The following is a 27,047-nucleotide window of genomic DNA, read 5'->3' as shown; positions in this document are numbered from 1 at the left end:
GCCTTCCGGGGGCAGCGGCCAGGGGGCGGGGGCAGCGGCAACGGGGAGCCGTTGGGGGCGCGCGCGGGCGGCGCCGGGGCCGCTGGACGGCGCGGGGGGCGGCAGTGTCCCCGTCACCCGCCCCGGCCCGTCACCCGCCTGGCACCCGGCCGGCGGGGGAGCCGGCAGGGCTTCTCCCGGGAAGCGGCAGGCAGCGGAGAGCGCGCCTCCGAGCGGTGCCGGGGCCAGCTGTGAGGGAGGCGGCCACGAAGCGGGTCTTACTGGTTCCTCAGGTAAAACAAAAAAATAATAATAATAAAAAAGAATTAAAGGTGTAATTGCGCGCACAGCTTTGGAAAGGAATGGCTCAGTCGGTTTGGTGTGGTTTGTTTTAAATTTCTTGCGAGGCAGCCTCCGTCAGTTGGGTTGTGCACGATGTTACAGCGTTATTTTAGACACTGCTATGGTAATTCATCTACAGCCATTGAAGTTGTGCTGTTTTCAGAAAGTACGCTACGTGCAGTTGAAAGCAAAGGTAGGCAGCGTAGATATTAAAAACAAAGATACTGCAAAAAGAAGCGTGGGAAACAAGAAGAAGAGTGAGATTAGGTGCCGCACCTGCATGTTGTGCAGTTTTGTGGAAACACTTAACACTCCTGTTAGCCAGTGCAAAAAAACACCTTGCGTTTGTTCTCACTGTCACTACCTATACGTCATCTTGTCTGCTGCCTATTTAGAGACCAATATGTGTGACAGGTCTTGGGCCAGAAGACCTTGTAACCTATAATTAATCTTGAATGTGTGATCAATGTCCCAACATCACGCAAATCAAACACATTGCTTGCAGTTAGAGCAGCCAGCAGCCTGCACAAAACTCTTAGCTTTGTCTCAGATCATGCTACATGTTTCCCTCTTGTTGCCTAGCTTCTTTGGCCTTGCTCTAACTTCTGACCTCTCCACCAAACAATGCCTAGCACCTAGTTGCTTCACAGAACTGATCTATGTACCTTACTTTCTGAGGGGTTGTGCAACTCATGTTTTCACTGTGTTTCAGTTATCTGAAGTCTTAGGCAGGGAGAATGGAGAATCTTGCTCTGACAGTTGCTCACCTTTCTTCCCTTCCCTTGGCAGTTACTGCTTTGTAGCAGAAGCAAATGGATGACAGTACTCCACTACCCCCATATTCATTTAATCTGTAGGCTGTATGAGAGCTGGAGAAGCTGAAGCCCAGGCAAAGATTTTCTTCAGATGTACATGCTAGAAAGGTGATAATATCTAGAAGGAAAGGGGGAGAGGGAACGCAACTGTGGTTTAACGTTTGTACCATTGCAGCTGTTGGCTTCTGTGCGTGTGAGTCAGTGCTCAGAGAGCTCGATGGATAAAGCAGAGTGAATGGGATTTTCCTGTAGCTGAGTCACATAATATGTGAAGTCCCATAGCAAACTCTTCCATCTAACATACTGTATATGCTCATATCCCATCAATGTCATGTATCAGTGGGCTACAAAGCAATGAGCTGCTCTTAAGACAAATATCTGCAGGATTCCTTGTGACGTTCAGGTCCTCTGTTATGCAGACTTGCCTTAAAGTCTACTTGGCTTCCGTTGTTGGTTTTGATCTGGGAGTCCACATCCAACTGAGTATTCGTACCTTGCAATTTTTCCGTAGCCTTTCTCAGCAGCATCTGGATGAGCAAGGAACAAAATCTCCACACGTCTCTTCTGCTGGGTCATTTATTTCTTTTTCTACTCCCTCTAGCTCTCACCGTGCCTTCACCAGCTCATGTGAATGGCTGTATTTAAACTGTATGTCAGGATTTCTATTAAATCTAGATAGCATAGCATCTCTTAGACAGTCAAGTTCAATGTCTTCATCAAAGGTGAAGTGCTGGTTTTGTTCACCTGTCAGATTGGTCATCTTCAGCGTTTACCTGAGTGTTATCTTACCCAGCTCACTCAGATTTACTGACAGACCAATTGTGTACTTAGATACTGGAACTTTGCTGTGCTCTGTGGCTGTTACATATCTTTCTCCAGGTCGTTTTCTGGCTCCTTAAGACCTTGCTGTGTCTCGTTCCTGCTAGGAATTTCTAACTGGTCACATTGTTGTTCCTTTGCTTTCTCACTTCATAGATCTTTTGGATCTGTGGCATATTGGTTGCTGGTCATATCTACAATCATTTTTGTCATCCCAAACTGAGATTATTGCAGCTTCATCCAGATGCTGTAGAGATTGCTAGTCTTTCGAAGATTGCATAGCTGCTTGCAGACTTCTGCAAATTATGAACTTACATTGCTTTAAAATCCTTTGATGGATTAAAAATCCTTTAAATCCTTCAGTTCTCTTAGATCTTCCTAAACTTTCTTTAGATCAGCTTTGAAGTCAGACGCCTCCTCTGTTCTTTCACTATAGCTTTTTAAAAACTAGATGCTGCTGCCACCTTTAAAGCTTTTCCATAAGTGGTTAGCCTGTAGCTAAAATTTGTAAAATTATTATTTTAGTAGCTAAATGTTTCAGTTTGTTTGCTTGGGCATTTCTTATATGGTCTTACACAGTGGCTACTGGGTGTGCTAAATGCATGGCTTTTCTGAGGCAACAAAAGTAATCATACATTTCACCGTTCTCTGATTCATAATTGGTTTACCCAATTTAATGTTCACTTTAAAGGTGTTAAATTTTAGTACTATTTAGAATTTACTCCTATATTAATAATGAAACTTTCACCCCAAATGAAAATTTTCAGTTTAACACCTCCTTTTTATTAGACGGTCGTATAAATATTTTGAAAAGATTCTTAGTCTTTGAAGAGGAAATAAGATTGAACTGTGTCAGATATACTGTAGCTTGTATTTCCAGAAGTTCTCATTTCACTGTCCTAATGTGTTTCATTACCGGTTCATAGACCCCTCTTGTTCCAGTTCCTGGATTCTTACAAGATGGTACCAACGTTTTGTAGTGGGTTTTATCATGAAATTTGAACTCTGCAGATCAAGTGCTTTTGCCTGTGACCTGTGTTGATTTAGGCAGTATTCAATTCTGTAATGCAAGAGAGCAGTCCAGTCACATACAATATTTTAACAGCAGATTTATAGCAGACTTATCCGATTAAGAAAGTGATCCCTTATTTATCTTGTATTCTTTCTTAATGCCTGGGCCTGACAAAGAAGGGACGCTTGGGGAATAGAATGCCAAATTCTGCATTGTGTTTCTGCAGTTTCCTTTTATATGTTGTTCAGAGATTCATGGCAACAAACTTCTCAAGGGTATGAAGTGAAAGAGTTATATTTCTTCTTCCCAAGAACTTTGGAACCTATCCCATTTCACATATAGTTTGTCTTCTCATCAGGGAAGTCTTTTCTGATCAGTATGGGATGTGTATACCCCAGCATGAAGCCCGGATGTATTTTTGGAGATGGATACTGATTCAGATCCTTAATGTTTCAACTATAAATTCTACTCTTGAAGTAAATATAGGAGAGTAAACAGTTTCTCTTAAAAATAAAGCCATAGCAACAGCCTCATGACAAATCATAGAACTTTGCAGTCACTTTGTTTTGTAATAAAGAAGGCCTTTGATATTGCTGTAGGCACCACCTAACCCAGCTATAGGTGAGGGCTGTATTATAAACACTGTCTTTCGGGGTTTATGACTCAGCAGCAAAAGCATGTTTCTGGTTGAAATGTGGTACAGAAGCTCACTCTCTTTCACTGCTGTAAGAGGCTACCTAGAGTGTAATTTTATTCTGACCGCCCCCTTTCCAAAATCCATGTGACACTGTAACAAAAAATTCTTTAAAAAAAAACCCACACATTCAGTCTATAGTAACATTTTGGGAGCTGGAAAACAGATTTACAAAGAGAGAGAGTTGGAGTTAATGTGCTAGCGGAACAGAGTAACGCCAGTCACGTCCCATTCTGCCTCCCCTCATGTGTTGCATGCTAAGTAGAATGACCCTTTGTATATAAATCAAAAAGTTTTGCCTTTGCATACAGTAAGGGCTATACACCATCCACTTATGGCCTGATCCTGCACTTCTTAAGAACAAACACTGTCCTGGTGAAGTTAATAGTCTCCCCCTTCCCCCCCCCTCCCCCCCCCCGAAGGAAGTAAAAGATTGAGCCAGTAATTTAAACCAGTAGTTCACTACTTCATTGAATGCTGTCATCATTAGTTAAGTTGTCAACATTTCAGGTAAAAATGAAAAAAAGACATTTCAATCCAATAGTAAATAAAGGCATCTTGCAGCTGGACATTTTAATTCACATAGTGAAATTTTTCCTGAAATGACTGCTAGAATATGACAAACCTGCCCTTTTTCCTGTGATATCCCAGGAAAAGTGGAGCAGACCTGGTCATTCAAGAATTCCTCAGGTGGCTGTTTGTATTGTAATTTGTTTTTTCTCAGATGTCTTGTTCTTGTACAAATATACCACTGACATGGTTAAAGGATCCATGAGCTCTAAGTAATGTACTGTGAAGGAGATACACATACTTGTCACTGTGGCAGTTGGTCAGTAGACTTTTAAAGATAACAAAATGAGCTGCAAAAACATCATTTTAAACATAGGTATTTTCTCTGACCTCATTTTAGGCTAAGCTTGCTGTCTCAGATACTATGTATTTTACTCCTTGAGATGCTAGATATTTGGTCCCTTACCATTTGAATATTGAAAGCCTGAAAAACATCATTGCAAGCAAAGCTGCTTTTTGAGTCTCCCAAGTGTATACACAAATTCAGTTCAAATGAATGTTTTGCTTAACCAAATTGAACTGTTTTCACTCCCCTAACAAAGGCTGCCACATGCAGTTCCTGTAACTTCTTGCTGGCTGCTTCCCAGGAGGAGCATCGATGTGTTGACTGTAGAATGTACACACGTCTGTTTCCAACTAGCCTGTGATAACCAAGTGGGATGTAAATCTAATTAAATGCAAAAAAGCTACAGTGTGTTGCAATAACATTCAAAATTTGACTTCAGCTGACAAAAGCAAGGAAATTCCAGTGAAGATTGCTGCTATGCCCTTACTTCACCCCTTTGTATTTCAGAGTTTCAGGGCCTCAGAACTGTGCGCACTTGACTATGTACTATGTACAAAACAGTGTTCAAAGAGCATTGTCACAATGTCAGACTTTTAAAAATGAGGCAACTTGTGCAACTGTAATTTTGACTCCCTTGTGGGCACAAAGGATAGAATTAAGTAGCCTGTCATACACCATTTTTCTATTTTGCCCCTTCCTCATTCAGGACACAGAAGAGATGCCTCTCACAGGAGAAAACAGCTGGTTATTTTAAATCTCTGCATGCAGCAAGTGCCCTTTGACTTATTTATTTATTCATTCAGTGAATAACTACTTAGGTATTCTTAGGGCATTTGTCATTGTGTTAGTTGATACTTCATTAGCATTAGTGGAATTATTTCTGTGTTTCTGTTACAAGAGAAGAAATATTGTTTCGTTTTACTTACAAGGGAGTGTGGATTAGGTCTACAGAGGGTCTTGATGCTACAGTGCTCGGATTTGTGGCAGTTACCATTGAAGAACCTTGCTGCTATATGGTACGTGGCGGAAGCAAGTGAAGGAACGGGATCAAGTGGGATCCACTCTAACAAGAAGCTGGCTAAACTTTTCACTGTGAAAGGCCAATGACATTTATGTGACTGAAGTCACAGTGACTGGGGCTTAGTGCCAAAGAATCTTGTAAGATGCTGGGCTTGTGTCTGTTGTGTCCCAACGAGCAGGTATTACAACTGCTATTGGAAAATTGGCAGATGGACTATGCGCATTTGTCTCAGCCACTGCAGTGCTAATTCAGGAATGTTAAGTTAGGTCCACACTGCAAGTTCATAACCAGGACACTGACAAATAGTCCATTTTGCCAACACAGCTACATGGGAGGTGTTTCAATGCAGAGGCAGAGCAGGCAGGCAAGTACAGCTGCAAAACTCACAAGTGTGTCTCTCAACATCCTCAAAACTAACTGAGTTGGAAGAAGCTGCTTGCTCTACTTGGAGTTCACTTCAGTAAACTTTCATGTTAGATGCCTAAAGGGGTCCCTTTATACAGGACGTGAACATTTAAGGGGTAGGAGAAACCGTCCTGTCCTTTTCCTATAGTTCAGTGATTAGAAACCCCAAAACTCTGCTTGTGGGGGACCTGGGTTGGTTTCATCCTCCATCTGTGAACACATAAATTAATATTTTCCTTTACTCAGGGTGTGCTATAACCATCATATGGTTATTACAGCTTCCTTAACCTTGCCACTGAAATCGTTTAGTTGTGACTGGCTGGGCTGGACCTTTAGGAGTAGAATTAGCTTGCTGGGAATTATAGGCTAAACCAGTCAGAGATGTTTTGGGAACCTCACTGAAATAAGAATTTATGGAATGTAAGCACCTCCATAGCTGTAAAGCATCTGGATGAGAATTTTGAAGACAGTAATTTTGGATTTAAGGATCATAAGTGTTCATTTGCAGCATCTGAGTCCTGTTACCGGTGTAGTCACTGAGACTTGTCTCAGGTCACACAAGCAAATCAGTGACAGAGAGCTGGCGTGAGGCTTCAGCATACAGACCAATACGTCAGACTATGGAAAAATCAACATGGGTTTTTGTAGATAGAGAAGCTTTGTCATAATTATGAAGTTCTTTGACGAAATCAACAAACTGATAAACCAGGGTGATACATTCACTGTAGTGATTTCAAAAGAGCTTTTGGCACAGTCCCTCACCAGTGCTGCCTAAAGAACATCAGCTGCCATAGGTTAGGAAGGAAGGAAGGAAGGAAGGCTGTCTTGTGAATTAGTAACTAGCTGAAAGAGAAGGGTTAATGGGGTAGCAATAAATAGTAATTTTTTACACTGCGGGAGAGTTACGATTGGACTCCCACAGGGATTCATGCTGGGACCTGCACTAGTTAGCATACTCAGAAAAGGTCTTGGAAAGAGAGTGAGTAAGGAAGCAGCACAGTTTGCTGCTGATGCAAAATCCTTTACAGTAGTGGAGTATAAAGCTGACAGCAAGGAGTTGCAAAAGGATCTCATTCTGCTGAGCAGCATGGGTGTTAAACTAGACGTTGAAATTCAGTCTCAATAAATGTAAAGTAATGCATACAGGCAAACCCAATCTTATATGTGCCTAGTGGTAAGTTCTACATATGCTGTTGTTGCTGAAGAAGGAGTTCTTAGAGTATCTATAGGTAATTCTTTGGAAACTTCCTTGCCAGCTCCAAGTCAAAAATACCAGGAATTATTAGAAAAGGAAGACGGAATGGAGCAGAAACGTTGTGACATCTTTGCGTAGATCAGTGGTATGGCCACATCTAGAGAACAGTATGAAGCTCTGGTTTCCCAGGTCAGAAAGAAGGTAAAGGTAGAAAAGAATAATGAAACATAAAGAATTATTTCTGTTTAAAACATGACTACCAACACTTGGACTTTCCAGTTTGCAAAAGACAAAAGTGACAATGCCTGGGCGACTGAGGGAAGATGATTGAATTATATAAAATGGTGGCTTGTGGAGAGAAGGTAGGGAGCTCTCATTCACTTTTTCTAGTAAGTGGGCACACAGAAAATAATGGACAGCAGGTTTAAACCAACCAAAAGGTAGTCTTTTTTCCAGATGCTGCAGAAGTAAAGTATGGAGCTCACTGCTTCCAGAAATATGGAAGCTAAAACTATCATTACTTTCAAAAAGGGAGTAAACTCAAAAGCAAGGCAGTGCATTGGCAGCTAGTAAATGGAATGGAATACAGTGGCCTTTGGTTCAGGTTTTCCCTAACCAATGATTTACTGAAATCTCTGAATATGTATCAAGAAGGATTGTGCTGTACCTGACCTGTTCTTTATACTCTCTTCCTGGCTGTTTAGTCCTGGTCATTAAGATCAGAAGCAAGTTAGGCATACCTCTGTAGTCTGATACAGTATGGCCATTTTGCAGCTAGTACAGGAGAGAGACACCAAAATGGTCAGAGGACTGGAAAAATGGTGTATTCTAGAAGACTGAGAGAACTGATATTGTTCAGCCTTACAGAGGCAGCTAGGGGAAGATCTTACTGATGCTGTCTGGATGGAAGACGAAGCCAGATTCTTCTCAGAGGAGCACAGTGATAGGCCAAAGAGGGAATGGATACATGTTGAAACACGGGAAATTCTGCTTAGATACAGTTACTTATTTATTTATATCATGAAGGTGGTCAAATATTGGAACAAGTTATCCAGAGAGGTTGTGCGACCTCCTTCCTCGGAGATACTCAGAGTTGACTAGAAACGGTCTGCTCTAACTGGCCCTGCTTTGAGCAGTAGGTGGTCCTAGGTGGCCTCCTGAGGCCCGCTGCAACCTACGTGGTTTTGTCTTCTTAAGACGGGTTCTTACCATGTGCTTGTGCCCTAACTATACTTTTTTCCATATGGTATATTAATTGACAAAACTGGAATATATTTGGTCTGGGTTAACTAATATATATTAAAACTCAGTGCAAGAACATAGTGGGGACAAGACACTTTGGATTTGCCACAAAGAAAGCAAGAGCCAGCTGTGGTACTTTCTGTCTAGTGGCTTGACAGTAGTCATTAAAATACTTGGTTAAAATACGTCATGGAGAGGAGTTGTTTGTCAGGGTGCAGCTATAGCAGGAGCACTGTTGTCCACGCTTACAGTTTTTGTTTTTTACTTCCAATGTCTTCTTTAAACAAATGATATATAATTAGTTTGTCAGACACTGAATGATGGGGAAGAGTGTACCTAGCATACTGCCATGTCACACGATGTGATTGTGTAAGTGCATGTTCTCTGCATCTGGATCAAACCTGTCTCCAACAAGAAAGCCGGTAAAAAGGTGTTCTTCTTCACCTTGATTTCTCTAACTAGGGTCAGTGCTTCTTGGTATTTGGGTTAAGATTTTTGAAAGATAAGATAGTGCTGTTTGTGACCGACTGCTTCTGTTCAACAGTTGGCATGCATGGCATGAACAAACAATTCAGACTACAGAAATACCCAAACTGCCCATTGCTCTTTTCTCCTGTAATAAGAATTTTTATTTATAAGATGCAGACTCTGCTAGAGCTCAGCAGCTGAACGACAGTGTATTCACCAACAATACTTACGGAATAAGTTGAGTCCTATAGTTTTAAAGAACAAATGCACTTCAACTTAATTGCAGTCAGGCCTGAATAAAAATTAAAGGGTTTGCATGTCTGCTAGTCTATATGTGGGTAGAAAGGCAGTGAGGTTAAGATAATAGGCTCAAAATGTATTCTCAGAAAACATTTAAAACCACAGTAGGGTGTGATTGTATGCAAATAAGTATTTTTGCAATAGCAGATTAAACACCTTATGGAATTTGTATGGAAAAGTGCGTGCTTGTACATGATGCAAAGTATGATTAAGGACCAGTGTGCGCAGTTTTTGCCTTTGGTAAAAAATTAAGGCAGATTTAAATCAATCAATGGTTTTCTCAGTCTTTTCACAGTGTATGTTGTAAGTTATGAATGGTGACTACTAGAGCGAAAATGTTAAGAATAACGCCTCTTTCTCCTTGGGCCTGCATCCTTACAAAAATATGTCCTGCTATGGTTTCCAGTCAGGAGAAGCATTGCAGTAACAGAAAGTTGGCCATAGGATGACAACATACAGGATCTGAGACCAGCGAGAAAAGGAAACTGGGAAATTGATGTAAACTTTTACTAGAACAGCTGTTACTGGCTGTGTATTTTGTCATCAGCTTACAGAATTACTTACAGAATGACTTACAGAATAAGTCATTTTGATAAAACCTTGAAACTATCTTTTTGATGCTTTTCATGAATGGATGGATTAATCATTCCAGGTTCCAGGACTACATTTAAATAAACTATTTTTCATGGTCAGAGATTGTTAAAATGACTCCGAGGGGAAACGATGCCTATAGGGACAGAAGGTACCTTCACAAAAATGTATAGTTAGCCGTGTGGAAAGACCTGCATTGGCAGACAATCGCTGCTCTACTTGGTCATTTGCATAACTACGGGACATTGTGGTTGGCAGAATGACTGAATTGTCTTTGGGAAATGGTCTTTAGTGTCAAATTCTAATCTACATTACATACCAGAGTTACTTCTCTGCCTTTCTGAAACTCCTTTCTCTAACACACAAGTTATTGTGTCCTGTGCAATGAGAGAGATAGCCTGGCTTTTTCAAGAAAATTGCCTTTTGGTGTGCTCGGGAAGAACGTTTAAAGGAAAATTTAAAGTTGCAACCTGGATTTTTTCCCCTAGCAGTGATAGATCTGACTTAGCAAAATCAGATATAATTGTGTTTGTTTTCATTCAGTGTTTTCCCTATCTGGAGTACAAAAGATAAAGTAAATTACTTCAAATTAACTTTGATGCAACTAGTGAAGTAAATTGGACCACAGTGACCTTGTGCAGTTTCTCTGGGGTTGGTATATTACTTTATGCAAGAAGTAAAACCTTCTCTGAAGACGTCAAGTTGTCACGTTGAAGAAGAGTGAAACACACTCTCTTTTTGTCTTCCAAAAGAGCTCTGCCTGCTCAGCAGTAAATCCGCAGAGAGAGCCCAAGCTCACACTGGCAGGATTACTCTTCTTTCCTGCCTCTTAATCATAATTTGTTAGTGAAAGCAGTGGTCAGAGAAAGTGCAAGATCAACAGTTCTGAACACTGGTACAGCAGGCTTTGCTCTCCTTCATTCATGTGCCTTTGTTCCACATACTCCAAAATCACAACTAGATGTGAATGGATAACTGAGCATCGTGATTTATACAGATAGATGGAAATTGGAGGACTGTGAAAGATACCACCTACCCTTCTCTTGAAGGGTCTCACCCCTGCTTGGGGGAAGGCTCAGGTTATGAAGCCGCTGCTGAACTACTGATCACAGCCTGATGTTTAAAGAGAAGAAGAACATAAATGCCAGGGTTTTTTTCTTTCTCCCCACTATATAAGGAGTGGGCTCCTTCAGGAAAGCAAGAACCTTCTTACCACGTGGGCAGAAACCACTAAGTGAGGGTAACAGGCCATCCAAGGTGAGGAACCACTCCAACTCTTGAAAAAATAACACTTAAAATTAGAGCTGAGACAGCCAACATAAAAGTCTATGAGATAACTTTGGGCACGTTCCCTCAGAAGAGGCACAGAAGAACAGATGAAGTATGGCAAAGCAGAATTACTGGTAACGGAATAGAAAGCTGCTTTTACCAGTGCCTCATTTTGCAGCCAGCATATTATTTCTCAATTTTAGGACTGCTGAAATTCACACATAAAGCTGGTCTAAGCAAACTACATAATTGCTTGAAACAAGGGAAATAAAAGCTGACTTGTTAATTTAATGGCGTTTTAAGCAATAATTATTTTAAGCAGAAATAATTAGATTTCCCTTCAATTATGTATAATAGCATATATTTTAAGCCAAATCAGGGACAGAATCAAAATATATACCAACATTATTCTCTCATGCAGAAACAAGCGTGGGGAAGAGTCTGAAGGATGGAGTCCGAGGAGGTCCTGCTCATGGCATTTTTCCCAAAGCAGTGTGACTCAGGCGGGATTAGATAACTCTACAGTAGAGAGATATTTGTCCCGTTGTGTTTGTTTTTCCATACTGCCTGTTAGCAGGAGGAGAGAAAGATGACAACAGCTTTTGCTTTAATGAGACATTAAAAAAAAGGCTTGTGTTGATATTGAAGAACCCCAAAGAAAGAGATCATTGAGATGAAGTGAGAAAAGTTGAAGCTTTGAGTCTTCGACTCTTGGGGAAGTTCATTCCACTGCTAAGATAGCTCACGGAAAGCCTCCTCACGGAAGAGACCTTCATTGTGACAGAAGAACCAAACTGGAAACTGTGGACCATAGTTTATATCTTTGATGTTTTTTTCCTTCTCTCTCTGTCATACCCTTGGCCTTTCCCGAGATGTTCAAATAGTTGCTCTTCGTGTTAAAGCTCAGGGCAGGCTGCATATCCTGATCTTACTTACAACCCACTTGTCAGTGCAAACCTCTGTGAAGCAGCCTGAAATATTTGGGTTTTTGTTCTACATTCACAATTGGCGGGTGGGTACAGGCTTATTTTGTCAAAGTAATGAAGCGAGATGCTTAGAGTTTTTGTTCTTAGTGTTTCTTCCCAAGGCTACTTAGTTCTGTACCAAACAGCTGCATGCCCACTCCAACCCCCAAACCAAAGCCTTTTTGATACAAACGGGAGATTTTCAGAGAATTTTGGCTGAAGTCTTACTTCCATCTCTCCTTTTTTAAAACCATAAGAACAATTTTCATGCAAGTGACTTCCAGGAATACTAATTTTTTAAAAGAAGCCTGTTTTGTTAAAGATGGTGAAACCCATAGACAGCAGTCTCTTCACTTATCCACTATAGTCAGACTGAGTTGCGTTGCCACAGGACGAGAACTGTATTGAATGCTTCTTCAGTTCAAAGTGGTTGAAGGGTATAATTTTAGAGCTGAAAGACATTGCTTACAGTTCAAGTAAAGAACTGCAATTTATTATACCACCCATCTATATTGCCCATTTAGATTGAAGGCCTTCAGGCCTGGAACTCTGCCTGCGCATTTTGCATGTACAGTGTTCTCAGGATATGATATAAACAATAATATATCAGCAGTGGAGAGAATAGCCCAGTGGAGCAATCCACAACTGAGAGAACCTCTCAGATATTATGGAACATGGCCAGCATTACTTCAAAAACATTTTTTTTTAGACAAAGTCAGTCAAATGCCTAAATTAAAATCCCACTCGATTGCTTTGATCTTATCAGATGCAGTATCTCTATGTTCATTTAATAAACCTCTCATACATTTTATCTTTATACTTAATTTAAATATGAGAGGCAAACACATTTTATATAGTTGTTATTCTCCAATTACTACAAAAGCTTCTTAGAATCTTTGATCATGAGAATGTTATTTCAAATCCAGTTCTGCTTCACAATTACAAAGTGTCTTTACTGAAGTTAGTTTGGATGCAATTCTAGTCCAAGTGGAGTAAACCACAGTCAGTCCTCGAAAAACAGATATGACTACAGAGCAGTAAAGAGATCAGAATGCACCCAAGTAACTGAGTTGATTTATTTGGTGGTGGGGTTTTTTTAGGCAGAAATTCGAACCAAAGCTGTAACGATAACAAGTGTCTGACACAGTGCATCAATGATTTAGCATTAGATGCAGTTTACAAAATGTTTTACTATTATTAAAATACTGTAGGTCAGCAAATTTTATTTTTTGTATCAGGGACACTACAATAGAGGTTCAGCCACAGGGTTTGGGGTTTTGGGGGTATTTTTAAGGGCCATGAAGAGGTGACAGAGGTACAATGGCCGCTAACCAAGTTCAACATGCTTGTGTGTGGACAGCTGTTAGGCGATTACAAAATGTATTCAGAGTTGCCACACAAACTATCTCTAGATTTAGGTAAGAATCTGAAGGTTGCACTCTACAGCGTCAGTGTCAGATAAAGCTCTGGAATTAACAGCAGCAGCAAAAACATGTTATACTTTGCTTTGGTCTTATAGATCCTTTCTCTTTTGTGCTCTTTGTTGAGTGGTGAAGGAGCTGTAGCATAGAACTGAGGAGAGAGATGGAACTTACAAAGGGCAAATCTTTGGGCAAATGTACAAAGTACACTACTAGAAAATAATTTTACTGCAAAGTCAACAAGAGGGCATATAGTAGCAATGGTAGGTGACAAATTGAAAAAAATGTTTGTTTAAATTTATGCGTAGATATCTATCAGCCTTCCAAAAGCCTTAGCTTAATACTTGTAAAGGAATGCTGTAAAGTCTAACTGTCATGAAATACAAAACATTACTAAAGTGGCCTTTTTCTCAAGTGGCCCTTCTATTATGAAAATGTGGCTTCTTCTTTTACTGATTTATTATCTTCATTCACCAGAGGTCTGATTGAAATGCACTGACTTCACAACGATTGAAGATCAGGTTTATTTCGTGAAGTACTAAGCCTTTCCAGCTCCAAATGCAGAGGCAAGGCACTTGCAAACATTTAGTACCATATTGTCCTGGTTTCAGCTGGGATAGAGTTAGTTTTCTTCTTAGTAGCTGGTAGAGCGCTGTGTTTTGGATTTCGGATGAGAATAATGTTCATAACGCACTGATGTTTTGGTTTTTGTTGAGCAGAGTTTACACTAGTCAAGGACTTTTCAGCTTCCTGTGCTCTGCCAGGTGCATAAGAAGCTGGGAGGGAGCATAGCTAGGACAGCTGACCCAGACTGGCCAAAGGGCTATTCCATACCATATGACATCATGCTCAGTATATAAGCTGGGGGAAGAAGGAGGAAGGGGGGGACATTGGGCGTGATGGCGTTTGTCTTCCCAAGTAACCGTTACGCGTGATGGAGCCCTGCTTTCCTGAGGATGGCTGAACACCTGCCTGCCGATGGGAAGTAGTGAATGAATTCCTTGCTTTGCTTTGCTTGTGCACGCGGCTTTTGCTTTACCCATTAAACTGTCTTTATCTCAACCCGTGAGTTTTCTCGCTTTTACTCTTCCGATTCTCTCCCCCATCCCACCGGGGGGGAGTGAGCGAGCGGCTGTGTGGTGCTTAGTTGCTGGCTGGGGTTAAACCACGACACATATGGGGTCAGATTAGACTATGAACAAACTTTAATTAAAATTCACTTTTCAGACAACGAAACCATGAAAAGTTTTACTGCTTGTCCATTTTAAAATACACGTACTGTGTCAGCCTGTTCCAAGAAAGTAACACTGAAATTCATACAAATTAATTTCATCATCTTTACAGTTACAACTTTGTTTCTGCCTTTTATCCTTGAGGGGAGAAAAAAAAGCACTAGAAAGAATTCACAGCCTTAGAAATCTATCTTCTCCATCCTCAGCAAATGCACAAGGACTAGGACTCATTGCTTGGTTATTAATAAAAAGTAAGCAAAACTCAAAACACAGTTTATTTTAAATTTAGCTAGACTGCATTAGCTATTTGAAATTGCAGACTCATGATTGTTAAATACTGTAGAATGAATCTAGCAGGAAGCAGGACTAGCAGACCGATGAGTGATGAGATACTCAAAGAGTATGAACTGCTACCCAAGAGGAGCAGCACGCCTGGCAGTTGACTACATACCAAATCAGTTTTGCACTCTGACATTGCCCATGACATTCTGTCATGATGCAGGGCAATGCATCTAACACTGCAGTTCCTGGCTGTTCCTGATAAGGACTGAAAAAGGAAGATTCAGAGCAACCACAAAGCTTTGCAAAGCAGCGGATGCTTTGATCATTTCCAAACACTATGTAGGAGGGTGGTGGAGTCCAGTCTGGCTGGTTTAAGTGCCTATCCTGTCTTGCCTCACCATGCAGATTTGCCTAACCTGTAGCAAGTAGGAAAAAAATCACTTCCAGTTTGTCCCATATATACATTTCTTCCGCAGTCACTAAAAGGGTGTGTAACTTCTGAAGCTAATGGGAAATTAATTCCATCTAATTTAGACATGTTCATTTACTAAGGACCTAACCCTTTTCTGAGATGGTGGCTTTATTCAGCTCAAAAAAAAGCACTCGGTTTTCTCCAATGCCCTAACTACCAAGCGAGGTTATGGTTTTCCTTCGCCTGTTCCCTGTCCGGTCCTAGAGAAGTCTTGCAGAGCTGACTGTCTACAGCTCACTGTGAGTAGCAGCTATGGAGAGTACTCTCAGGACCTCATGCTTAAGAACTTCTAAAACTGCGGATGCAGCTTCAGTCTTCCTCAGGAATATTTAGTTTACAGAGTAAATGTTTTAACTACTACATAGACTTCTGTACAGAAACCAGGAAATAACACCAAAAGTTAACCACAAGCCCTTCAAACCTAACTTTTCAAGGTTCTCCATATTACCTACTCAGAGTTCAGGTGGCTTAGGACGTGAATGGAGCTTTAGGTGGGACATAGTTATCACTCTAATTATGACTGTGATTAAAACAAAAATGACCTGGATTAATTCTTGCTTTAATAAATATAGACAGGAAAAAGGAGCCATGCTGGCCCTGCTACATTCAACAGACTCAGCACATGAAACAGCAGAGTGCTGCAGCACTATTCATTCTCCAAATTTTAAGTCCAAAAGCTGTCACCCTTGTTAAATGCATAGAGGCATAAACCTTGTTGGTTTTGCCAACTCTTAATACCTGTATTTACCCAGCATGCTGGTGCTTACAGATGCAAGCTTAGAAACTATGATTTAACTGTGAAATGTTTTCAGGTCTTTTGTTTGGAGTCACTAAACCGAGGTGCAGTTTTGTCTGATCAATTCAGCAGGTGAAGACGACCTTTCTTAGCCTTATGTCTTGTTTCTTGATCCTATGAATAAAGATACCAGATTGTTTCACTGAGAAACTTAGAAGCGTGTTCCACCATGCATTTTAATGACATTCTACATCAGAGGTTAAATGAAATATGTTGTTTGAAATAAAACTAAATTGTAGAGTGTGAAAAAATGTGAGATTTACCAGACATTAAATATTGAAGAAGAAAAGCTGTTGATCACTTCAGGTGAAAGTATTTGCAAAGCAGAAGCCAGTAGATCAGATGAAATTTGTTTCTGTCCTGAAGTACAGAATTATCCATAACTGTGGGAATAAGAAGTGCCAGCCACTCATTTAACACCTTAAAAAGTATAGTAATTATCAGGGAGGGAATGGGAAAAATACTGCATATTCCAATGCTAATGAGTTCTGTTTATGGCCTAATCACTAGGTATTCAAGAGGTTTTTCCTATGAAAACTGAAATGTAAATTTTAATTTTGGATGTGTATTAGCTATTTGCATAGGTAAATGTTTCACTAGAAACTTAGTGCTCATGTGTTCATGTTTAGTTTCATGTTCTAGCTTAAAACATTTTAAAACAGAAATAGTATAAATGTTTCATAAATGAATGTTAAAGTACATGCCAACTTATTATATAACGATGCATATATTACAAGAATTTCTCATTGTTGCTATTCTTTTTTACCATCCTAATTCTCTCTTCTTCCCCTTACTTAAGGTAAGTTGTTCTTCCCTACTGTATTCAGGAAAATCAAAAGTTTCAACATACTTGGAAGCCAAAGGTTCATTCATAGCGTTCACTAAGCAGTAAGTAGTCAAAGAAGTGTATAAACTCCAGTAACATCAAGTTTAAAAAAGTAATTACTTTTACTTGTGGAAAATCCTGCCATTTTGCACCTGCAATTGAGTGCAAGCAATTGAGTGCAAGCAAAATACGCAGTCCAGTAGAGTACCTAAGTTATGTTTTGTTCATTCATACTGTCACAGAGTCTCGGCCTGAAAAAGCAAAAAAAAGCCTAAAAACAGGCTCAGAGATTTGTATTTTGAAAGCTGCTTCCCTTGCTAAATGAACAAAAATTGTGAACAAACATTCACGCTTGTTTTTGCTTCCTGGCACAGCACATTCGCTTTGCTCACAAGGCTGCTGAGCAGTTGCATAACATGCAAGAAATAATTTGGTCACCTTTACAGAAACAAATACAAGTTGTCTAATCAGATGATCAAGTCTCAAAGCAGATGAGATCAACCAAAGATACCACAGATCTGCCAAAAGCCCAGTAATTAAAATGCTGTTGAGACTGGAGAATATTTTGGACATACCTGCCACCTGGTGTTTGGAAAACAACCTTATGTCTGAAAACAACCTGAAATGCTCTTAAATCTGTATTCCCATTAAGAAGCAAGCAAACATTTACGTATTTAATATGGATTAAATGCATAAGCAGCAAAAGTGTCTTTAGGTTGGTGTTATTACCAGCATCTGTCTAGAAAGAAAAGGAACAGGGTGACTTAACATTCCTTCCAGTCCCATCTCTGCTAACCACAAAAATTCTCAAGGAAATCTTTGAATGAAGCGTATTTACACCTCTCCTGTCAGATAATGGCACTTTTGATGAGAAACCTCCTGGGCACGGCCTTATACAACTTCACAGTCTAACTGTAAACTACAGTGTGCCAAACCCAAAGGCAAAGGAAAGAAGTAAGTTATGAGATGGAGCTAGGTAAAAAAAGGACTAGCAATAAATAATACTGGGTAGTAAGTGAGTAAACAGTCAGTGTTTGAAATTACTGTGATGACTATTAATGTGCCTTAGCTAAAATACTTAAAACCCCCAAGTCTTTATAGTGGAAGCGGCAATGACAGTAACTACCAGTTTTGCGTGTTTGATGCCTGAAGTAAACATTCCTCATTGGTAAAATTGATAACAGTAAGCATATAAACTGAGATAAACCAAGTTTTATCTTTACCTACCAAAGGGTTACTTCAAGTGGAGCCTAAAGGTTCAGCGTAGGCAATTGGACAAATTACTGTGCAATTCAGTGATCTCAAACTGTACCTATAGCACGATGACGGATTTTTTTCCCCTCCTTTGCAAAGCAAATTTAAATACATCTGTGTTTCACAATTATAACTCAGGATGCAACCACAGTCTAAAGTCAGTCTCAGCAATATAAAGAGCTGGCATTTAAGTTAGCACCCCTGGCAAGCACAAACTGTAACTATTTGTCTGGAATCACATCTTCATAGGGCTGCCAAAAATAAAGCAGAGTGTAGTGTTTGGGTTTTTCTTTTTCTTCGAGGCAATGCAACTGTGTCTCCAGGTGCCCCACTCTATTTCAGTTCTAGTAACTTCGAAAATGATGAACACTAGAAGGTCAACACTGTATTGTACCTTTACTGTGCACACATGCTATCTCCGGTGCTTGCATCAACAGCTCTTTTAATGGCAGAACACATAGGTCCAAACGTAACCTATCTATTAATTGAGGACCATGCAGTTGCACGTAGAGAAGGTAGCTGTAAGTTTGCTTGTCAAACACATGGAGGTGGGGGGGGTTTTTTGACATTTATTCTCAAGCCAAAATCCTAAACCACTTAATTCTCATGAACTTTTTCCAGAATTTAATTACTGCCTAATAAAGGGCTCAGTTGCTTTCTCAGCATCTGAAGAAGAAAGTATTTTTCTAATGAAAACACAGAACATAATAAGTAACTTTGTAAAGCAGATGTTCTTCCTGTTTTCTATCAACAGTAACTGCTCAGGACAGACAGATGTTAGCACCGTTTTCTTGCCTTAGTATTGATAGGGGAACCTAATGACTCTTGTATAATCTTTACAGAGAGCACAAAAGAGAAGAAAAAAAAATACAAAAAGTTGAAAGAAAAACTGGGGGGAAAAAACCGCTAACCACAAACAAAAATTACATTGCTGGTCTAGCATGTTGATGGCTACTAACAGTGGAGCCAGGATCATTGCTTCTGTAAAGTTGAATACTAGACTGGTTATTGGATGTTATTAAAAATGCGAACAAAAAGAATACTTGAGGGTCTTATGAAAATGTTGAATTCAGAAGGTACGACTCCTTTTGTGGTCTGTTCAAGCCTGTTGCAGCAGCTCTGTTCTTGTTAGTCACAGCTCTTGCAGAACCTATTTAATATTCCATCTGAGTTACTCTACATTAGTATTATTTTAAATGACAAATATGAAGATGATAATGTTGAATACAACCTAGTATCACCAAAACTGTGCTTTCCGTTCCCGTTTTTCTTTCAGCATGCACAAATGGACCTTAAAAACCTCCTCAGGAAATGGCATAAATCTGCAGGAAGCTAAGAGAATACGCGTGGAAGGACTCACTTTGTGCTAACCCTGTTATATTTTTCCTTAAAAATCTGATGATGATCGTCAAAGACAAGGAAGCAGCCAAATAAACACCTGAAGAATAAGGTATCATAGAATAAAATTCTATGAATTGTTTTTTAACTTTTCACTTAAAAGTGTTCTTTCAGCCTTAAAATGTGTAATATACTGTGGCCCACGCAAGTCTTGTTTTCAGTGCACAGCTCTGAAAATGGCACATTCTACTGTACTGAAATTGCCTAGCACGTTCTTCTTCAGCTACTGCTTAAAAGGAAATTGGCTACTGAATCAATAAACCAAACCAGTTAGGTAGCCAGAAAACAGTTAGGTAGCCAGAAAAATTTGGATAGTATGCAGTGCTAGGAAGGATCTGTGTGGACACCACTGCTACAAGCTGTTCCTCAGCCTATATGTGTATATAACACCATAAACAAAATATGCCAAGTTTTAACAGTTACTTTTCTTAATGAAAAAATTAAGCCTACATATTGAGTGGTGAAACGGTTGCAGTTCTAAATCTTTACCAAGCCATGGTAAAAGCCAATCATCAATTATTTCAAATATGAAGAAATTAGCGCTTTATTCTCAAAGTATTGATAATACTGTTTTCTATGGGAGAGGAGATGTGGGATGTTTGATTCTCTAGCAGAGTTTACTGCAACATGGTATCTTGAAGCAATAGAAAAGATGCCCAAGCTTTTTCAAAACCTGAGGTAGCGCCATCCCTATCAGGCTCTTTAACCTCTACAAACGAAAAAAAAAAAAAAAAAAAGGGAGATGTTACAGGCAAAAGATCATGTATTGATTTTTCAGGAGGAACACTTGCTAGTTACTTAAGAATAAACAAACTTCTACAAAACAGGACCAGAATCATTTCCTGCTTCTGAGCATAACCTGTATAGTTGATGCATTTATATATGTTAAAGCAGATGTGGTGCTAGAAACTCTTATGTGTAGATATACAAGTTATTTAAAATCCTGTTTTCAGAAAGTTTTTTCAGTGTGGTGGGAACAGACAGACATGCAGAAATCACCGTAACCAGACTTAAGCAACTTGCATACCGTTATATTTCAACCTCTGCCTTAAATGAGGGTATGCTATTTACAATTGCTCTTGAAGCCCACAACTGGACAGAGACATAAAATATTAAACTAAAAAACTGCATATTTTATTTTCAGCTTTAAAGATGCATCTCTAAACAATCAGTAGAAAAAACAAGTAAAAAAAGTAAACACCGGCATTTTGTAACATCACATTGAACTAATACAAGACTTAATACAAAGTTTTCATATACCACTCAAATGCAGTTACAAAAAAAAAAAAAAAAAAAAAAAGTAGTCTGGTCTCCAAGACCCCTTCTACTTGAAATAAATCATTAAGTACCCACAGATTTTAACTATAAAAGAAGGATACATTCTTTCTTTTTTCTTCCATTTATGAAGTCGTTTGCCACATACTTCAATCATTTGCAAGTGAAATTCACAGTCTCAGTTACAGAATTCAAGAGAACACATACAGTTCCATGATTGAAGTCCTTCCATTTTCAGTATAGGCTCTTTATCAAGTCAACACTCATCACATATCTTTGGACTGATCATCTTCTTCAAGTTTTCTGATTTCATTCTTTAAACAGTTGATGGTTTCACGACTTGCTTTTAGTCTTTCTTTAAGCTCAGCAATTTCAAAACTAGTTTTCTTTTTGGCAGCTTCCAGCTTTTCCCTGGTTTTCACTTCAAGATCTGCAACTATGGTGGTAATAAAGAAAAATAAATATTGTAAGTACCATGAAAAGATGTAATTTTTTTTTTCTAATTGCAACAGTAATTTGGATGGTGTGTGTCCTGAAAAAAAAAAACCACTATTGCTGTTAGCCTTAGAGAGTCAATGATGGTACTCAAAATGGTATTAAAAAACCCCCAACACCCTGGAATTAAAAACAAAAAAACAAAACAAACCAAAAAAAACCCTGTTGTTTTTTGGCCTCATTCAGCCCATCAGTTTTGTGGATGGAGTTCTAGATTCACTAACTCACTTTCCAGAGTTTTTTTAATGATTAAGTGGGGAAAAAACCTGACATGGTAACAGAAAATAAATGGGAGATTACGGAGAATTATAAATTATTTATATGTGGTGTGCAGTGACAGCAGGTGAGGCCATGGGCACAAACTGAAACACAGGAGGCTCCCTCTGAACATCAGGAAACACCTTTTCACTGTGAGGGTGACCGAGCACTGGCGCAGGTTGCCCACGGAGATGGTGGAGTCTCCATCCATACAGACACTCAGAAGCCATCTGGACATGGTCCTGGGCAACCTGCTGTAGGTGGCCCTGCTCAGGCAGGGGGTTGGACCAGATGACCTCCAGAGATGCCTTCGCACCTCAACCATTCTGTGGTTCCTTTTCCATGTACTGTCACCACTTTCTACTCTCGTCTCATTGGAGTTTAATTCTATGTATCTAAAAATGCTGCCTTTGCTTTTATGAATATCTGACATTAGGGCATCTCAATCTGGTTTACTGAGGTGTCCTATTTTTTTTTTTTTTTTGGTTTGTTCATGCACAAGTTTTTGGACAAAGCTGGTAAAGCCAACAAATCTATGAAGGCCATGGATATCCCTTCGTATCCCATACATTGCATAATTGTGGGCAGTGGCAAAAAAATAAAAATCTTAAAATGTGCTACTGAGGCAGATGAAAATTAAGGGAATATATTTTAAAAACGCCACTAAAAATTTCCATCTACACTTGGGAGAAACATCCAGGAATTTTAAGTGAGAAAAGTTTAGATTTGGACACAACTTTTTTATGATTCAAATTATTAAATATTTTCTACACGTAAACCACAACAACATGCAACATAACAAAAATCCATCTCAAGACTGGCTAAAGTGAGGTAGAAAATACAAGAAGCTCACGTGTCCACACACCCAAACAGACATAAGGCAAACCAGAACCCTAACTTTGTAGAGCTTCGAACTCATAACCACTCTTAGCTCTAGGTATTCACTGTCTTAAAAAGACCTGACATTTGTTGCCAGGGGAACATGCACATAAGCCAAAGGCCAGGTGAGCCAGACTACGATGGCATTAGAGTTTGTAGCTAACAAGGTAGGGTTTGGGCTTAATAAATATTACATTTGCTTTCTGAGAGTAGAAGATAAGAGATGAAATTCAGAAGATCAGAACAGAAACCATCACTAAATGCATTATATTTTATGAATCAATGTATTCTCATTTCATTTCTTTAATTCCCGTAATATTCTGGTTTATATTTAAAGACAGATTAGATAAGGACGCAAAGAACATTAAGCTATAATGAAGAAGTATGTTATGAAACGACCTACAGGTAAAGAATCAGACAGAAAGGAAAAAGACAGGAAGAGCTTTCAGACACTACTCCTCCCAAAAGGGTTGCTGCTTTGACTAAAACTGTACTAACTGTTCCATATTTCAGTGCTTAAGTGTGATCTTTGCTTGCAGTTAACAGCCTGATGAGCTGAACAGAACTTTATCACAAATAAAGTGGTCTTGATTTATTCTCCGTTTTAACACATTTCAGATGTTAAACCAGGTGTAGATCATGCCATCACTCTTCATACTCCATTCATAATTCTTCCCTTTTCAGCAGGCATACAGATCAGATGATCTTAAAAGTTATCAAGTAAGTATCAGTATCTTTGCAAAAGTCGAAGCTAATTTAATGCAAAAATACCACTTTTTAGCAGCATCCAAATCCATTGTACTGCTACAGCCCAGAAAAAAAACCCTAAAACCACAACCAGCTAGTGTTTATTTCCAAAATGAAAACATTTTAAGTTTCAACTTACACTCTGTTTCATGCTTATAAGCACCAAGTGTTAGCTGACGAGACGTTGTTAACAGCTGCTGCATCATTGCAGTAGGATCTTGAAATATCTAATGAAGGAGAAAATATATGATATCACTAATACTTCTCAAAATAAAGTGAGGATTACATTAAAAATTTGCTTACCATTTCATCATAGAATTCAGAAACTACAGTTTTCTTTCCCAGGATGGCATTGGTATCAGACTGAAAAAGCTTCAGCAAGTGATACAAGGTTACCTATAAAAAGACAAAATTTTATTAGTTTGGCAATTATAGGGAAATACAAATCTTCTAGGTATCAACAAGTAGTATTTGTTCTTACTAAACAATTGTATAGGATTTAAAAATCTTTTAGGAATGCGAAAATAAATGTCATATAACTTCAGTAGAATTACTTAAATTTAATATTCAGTATTAAACACACCAGCTATCCAAAGGCTTCTTACTAGTTTAAAGATGTCTGGGCAAGTGGTTTAGGATTAGTGTATAAAAGCTACTAAAAGACCTTCTCATAAACATTTCCAAATAGATGATTTAGTTCAAGCCGACTTTGCCAATTAATCAGTTAGAAAGTGCTTTCTGTGACCTTATCATCCCTTCTTGTGAAGGAAAAACACCAGGGGGGCCTGTGAATAGCTTCTCACTGAAATTTCTCTCTGCGGAGTTACTCTTCCGTTACTGCACTGCAAACGGCAGGAGCCGGAGAGGAACGGAAGCCCTCTGCCCAGCCCCGAGGAACCGCTGGCCGCCTGGACCATGACCTGGGAAGAGGGCACCAGCCCACAGTTCTTTCCTTGCACAAACAGGCCCATGAATGGTCACGGAAGAGAGCGATACCTTACTCTGGCTGGTACTTCCCGGAAAGGAAGAAGACAACAGGCACCGAAACAGCCTTCCAAGAACAGCAGCAAAGAAAAAACACCCAACCAACTCTAAGACAACCCAGCCAACTCTAGGACAGCTTGGTCAGTTTGGTCAAGCTGTGAACGGAATCAGTACGACAGGTCAGGGTGCTACTGAGCATGACAGTGCAGGAACTCCTTTCTAGTCGAGTATCAATTCCCACTTACTCAAGGAAAACATGAAATTAAGGTTTCCCCTCATTTGGCAAAAAATGGCTAAAGCAAAAGGATCACTGTAGTTCTTGTGATAGAAGGAACTCGGTCTTTTCAGAAATAAACACCCTCTTCACCTAAAATACGGTAATCAAGTTTTCCTACCTAAACCTGGATGAATAAAACCTGCAAGATATGTCTAAAACACAGGATGGGAAGAAAGAAATTCATTCCAATGCTTTATTCAACTAGAGAAGTGTCTTAATGTGGTTTTCTTAAGAAAGAGACTAATGCTAGCATAATACCTTTGCTGCTTTTTGACTGATTTCGATCAAATCTGATAGACCAAAAAAAAAAGATAATTAAAATACTCAAACATCCTAAAACTAGGAAGCTACATGGAAGAGAAGTCCTCAGTAGGTCCTCCACCCAGTTCACGTGCAACATGCAGTCACCTATTAGTTAACATCGGAGAAGCCAAGTGCAGGAAAAGCAGTCATGAATGCCAGTAGTAAAGCACAGAAACAGGAAAATGTGGCCAATCATTTAAATACCTTTCCTACAAGAACAGGCTTTATTACTTCCATGGCTGATGAGACTTATTTTGACTAGCAACATCCTACAGCACAGCTTTAGGCCACCACAATTAATTAAGTGTTGTTAAAAGTTCAGCGTACTTACAGGTCTTTCATTTGGATCAATGAAAAATATCTTAATGATTATTTCAAATTCACCCCAGCCTGTTTCGGTGATTTCATATGGTGGCTTGGTAACAACTGCAGTAGGAAACAGAAGCGTTCACACGGGTGATAAAGCCTCAGTGGAACTAATCAAAATCCCAGTTCTAGAACAAACGTCCAAATGCAAAACCCACCTCTTAAAGGATTACCGTAGCTTTCATGCAACTTGAACTGAATTTTTTTCACGTAGGCAGACATATCCTGAAATAGAAGCATCGTTATTTCCGATTATTTACACAGCCCACCAAACTACCGTTTATTCATCCGTCCCACGCGCCTATCATTTCTTCTGGCATAGCTCCCTTTAAAAACAGCAGGAAAGCAAGGCGGTAAATCCAAGGATTAGCACTGCCACGCAGGCCTGTCGTTATTTTGTCCCCGTGAATGCTCTCCAGTTTCCCCCGGCCTGGGAGATCACTCCAAAGGCATAGGAGTGCCTTCCCTCTCTTTTTTCCCTTTTGGAAAGCCACCAGCCGCCCGCCCTTTCCCCGCGTCCCGGCTTCCCCAAGCCCCAGCTCGCCGTTGCGGGGCGCTGCCGGGCGCAGAGCGGCGGGGCCGCGGGCGCGGCGCTTTCCCGCCCGCCCCGCGCTCTCCTCCCCGCGCCCCGCCGCCCAGGCGTGACGCCAGCGGCACCGGCTTCCCGTCACCCCTCCACAGGCCGGCGACCACCGGCATCTTAACGCCCCACCTCGTTTCTGTAAGGCTTGACGTAAACCGTCCACTGGTGAGTGTGACCGTCTTCTTCTCTCTTCTTCCCAAAATACCGCGCGACGTTCCCATACACGATCGGCTTCACAATGGTAACGCCCTTAAAAAGAAAAAAAAAAAAAAACAACAAAACAAACCCGACGCGTTTTGAAAGGCATTTGCCGAGTTGCTATTCGCAACCCGAATTAAGCCGGTGTCTGCAGGGGCCCCGCTCTCCGCCGCGGCCAGCGCTGCTCCTCCCGCCCAGCCCGCCGCGGCCGAGCCTCCCGCCGCCGGGGCCGGGGCCGCACCTTCACCCTGCCCCCGGAGTCAGGCCCGAACTCAGCCATTCTCTTGAACATATTGCCCCGGAGGGGGCGCCGCCCGCAGCCGCGCCGCCCGGTCCCGCTCCCCCGCCGCGGCCGCCAGGCCCGGCCCGGCCCCGCCGCAGCCCAGGGGGTGGCACCCGCCCCGCCGCCGCCGCCGCCGCCGCCGCCGCCACCGCCATCCCCCGCGGCTTCCGGCGGCGCGATGGCGTCACCGCGGGCGGGGCGGGGCCGGGCGTGAGGCGTCGGGTCCTCGCCGCGATGTGGAGAAGATGGCGGGCGCGGAGCTGTCGTCCGCTGCCTCATCGCTCCTGCGGGCTGAAACGGACACGGGGAAGAGGGCTGCGGGGTGCTGCTGCTCGCTAAGCTTGGGCGGCTTAAAGCGGTGCTCCCGCTCTTGGCGGCCGGGTGCTGCCAGCGCAGCGTCCTCGTCTTCACCCACCAGGCGCCCAGACCCTTCCCGCCGCTGACAGCCCCCTGCGCGCCGGTGAGGGAGGCTCTTCTGTCCGAGCTCAGTAGTGCTTAAAAAAGGAAGCAGTCAATATTTTTTCTTCTTTTCATATTTTTTGCTTTGATAGTCTCCACACCCCCCCTTAGCGAGCGTGCATCGGCGTTCACCGGTTTGATGGCGAGCCGTTCCCAAGGACTCGCGCGGGGCCGGGTTCACGAGGCGGCCTGCGCAGCGCAGTCCCAGCGAGGGCGCGGGACCTGCTGGCAAGACATGCAATGGGAGGGAAAAGCATACACAACACGCAAAAAAGGGGGAAAAGGA

General features: G+C 40.9%; 1 protein-coding gene and 1 long non-coding RNA gene across 5 annotated transcripts; one reads left to right on the top strand and one right to left on the bottom strand.

Annotated features, from left to right (window-relative positions):
- Positions 1–31: 31 nt before the first annotated feature.
- Positions 32–24,214, top strand: LOC148054555 (uncharacterized). 3 transcript variants are annotated; one of them, XR_015706992.1, is made up of 5 exons: positions 32–272; positions 19,533–19,706; positions 21,327–21,395; positions 23,249–23,281; positions 24,076–24,214. It is a non-coding gene; the product is annotated as an uncharacterized LOC148054555 (long non-coding RNA). The 3 variants fall into 3 exon arrangements; XR_015706993.1 differs by lacking the exon at positions 23,249–23,281 and having other exon boundaries at positions 24,076–24,211; XR_015706994.1 differs by lacking the exons at positions 23,249–23,281; positions 24,076–24,214 and having other exon boundaries at positions 21,327–21,399.
- YEATS4 (YEATS domain containing 4) lies at positions 20,767–26,748 on the bottom strand. 2 transcript variants are annotated; one of them, XM_087767864.1, is made up of 8 exons: positions 26,261–26,748; positions 25,951–26,070; positions 25,397–25,463; positions 25,200–25,298; positions 24,305–24,417; positions 23,612–23,704; positions 23,448–23,535; positions 20,767–21,365 (listed from the first exon to the last, which is right to left on the bottom strand). In XM_087767864.1, the coding sequence occupies exons 1-8, from the start codon at positions 26,579–26,581 to the stop codon at positions 21,196–21,198; spliced, it is 1,071 nt and encodes a 356-aa protein (XP_087623990.1). In that variant the 5' UTR covers positions 26,582–26,748; the 3' UTR covers positions 20,767–21,195. The 2 variants fall into 2 exon arrangements, with proteins under 2 accessions (XP_087623990.1, XP_087623989.1); XM_087767863.1 differs by lacking the exon at positions 24,305–24,417 and having other exon boundaries at positions 25,204–25,298; positions 26,261–26,740.
- Positions 26,749–27,047: the final 299 nt, after the last annotated feature.

Source organism: Nipponia nippon, unplaced genomic scaffold (genome assembly GCF_047370975.1).
Source record: "Nipponia nippon isolate SJK-2023a ecotype South Korea unplaced genomic scaffold, ASM4737097v1 scaffold_3, whole genome shotgun sequence".
NCBI classification, from domain to species: domain Eukaryota; kingdom Metazoa; phylum Chordata; class Aves; order Pelecaniformes; family Threskiornithidae; genus Nipponia; species Nipponia nippon.
Note: the sequence above shows the minus strand (reverse complement) of the source record. Positions and strands in the feature narration are given on the sequence as shown.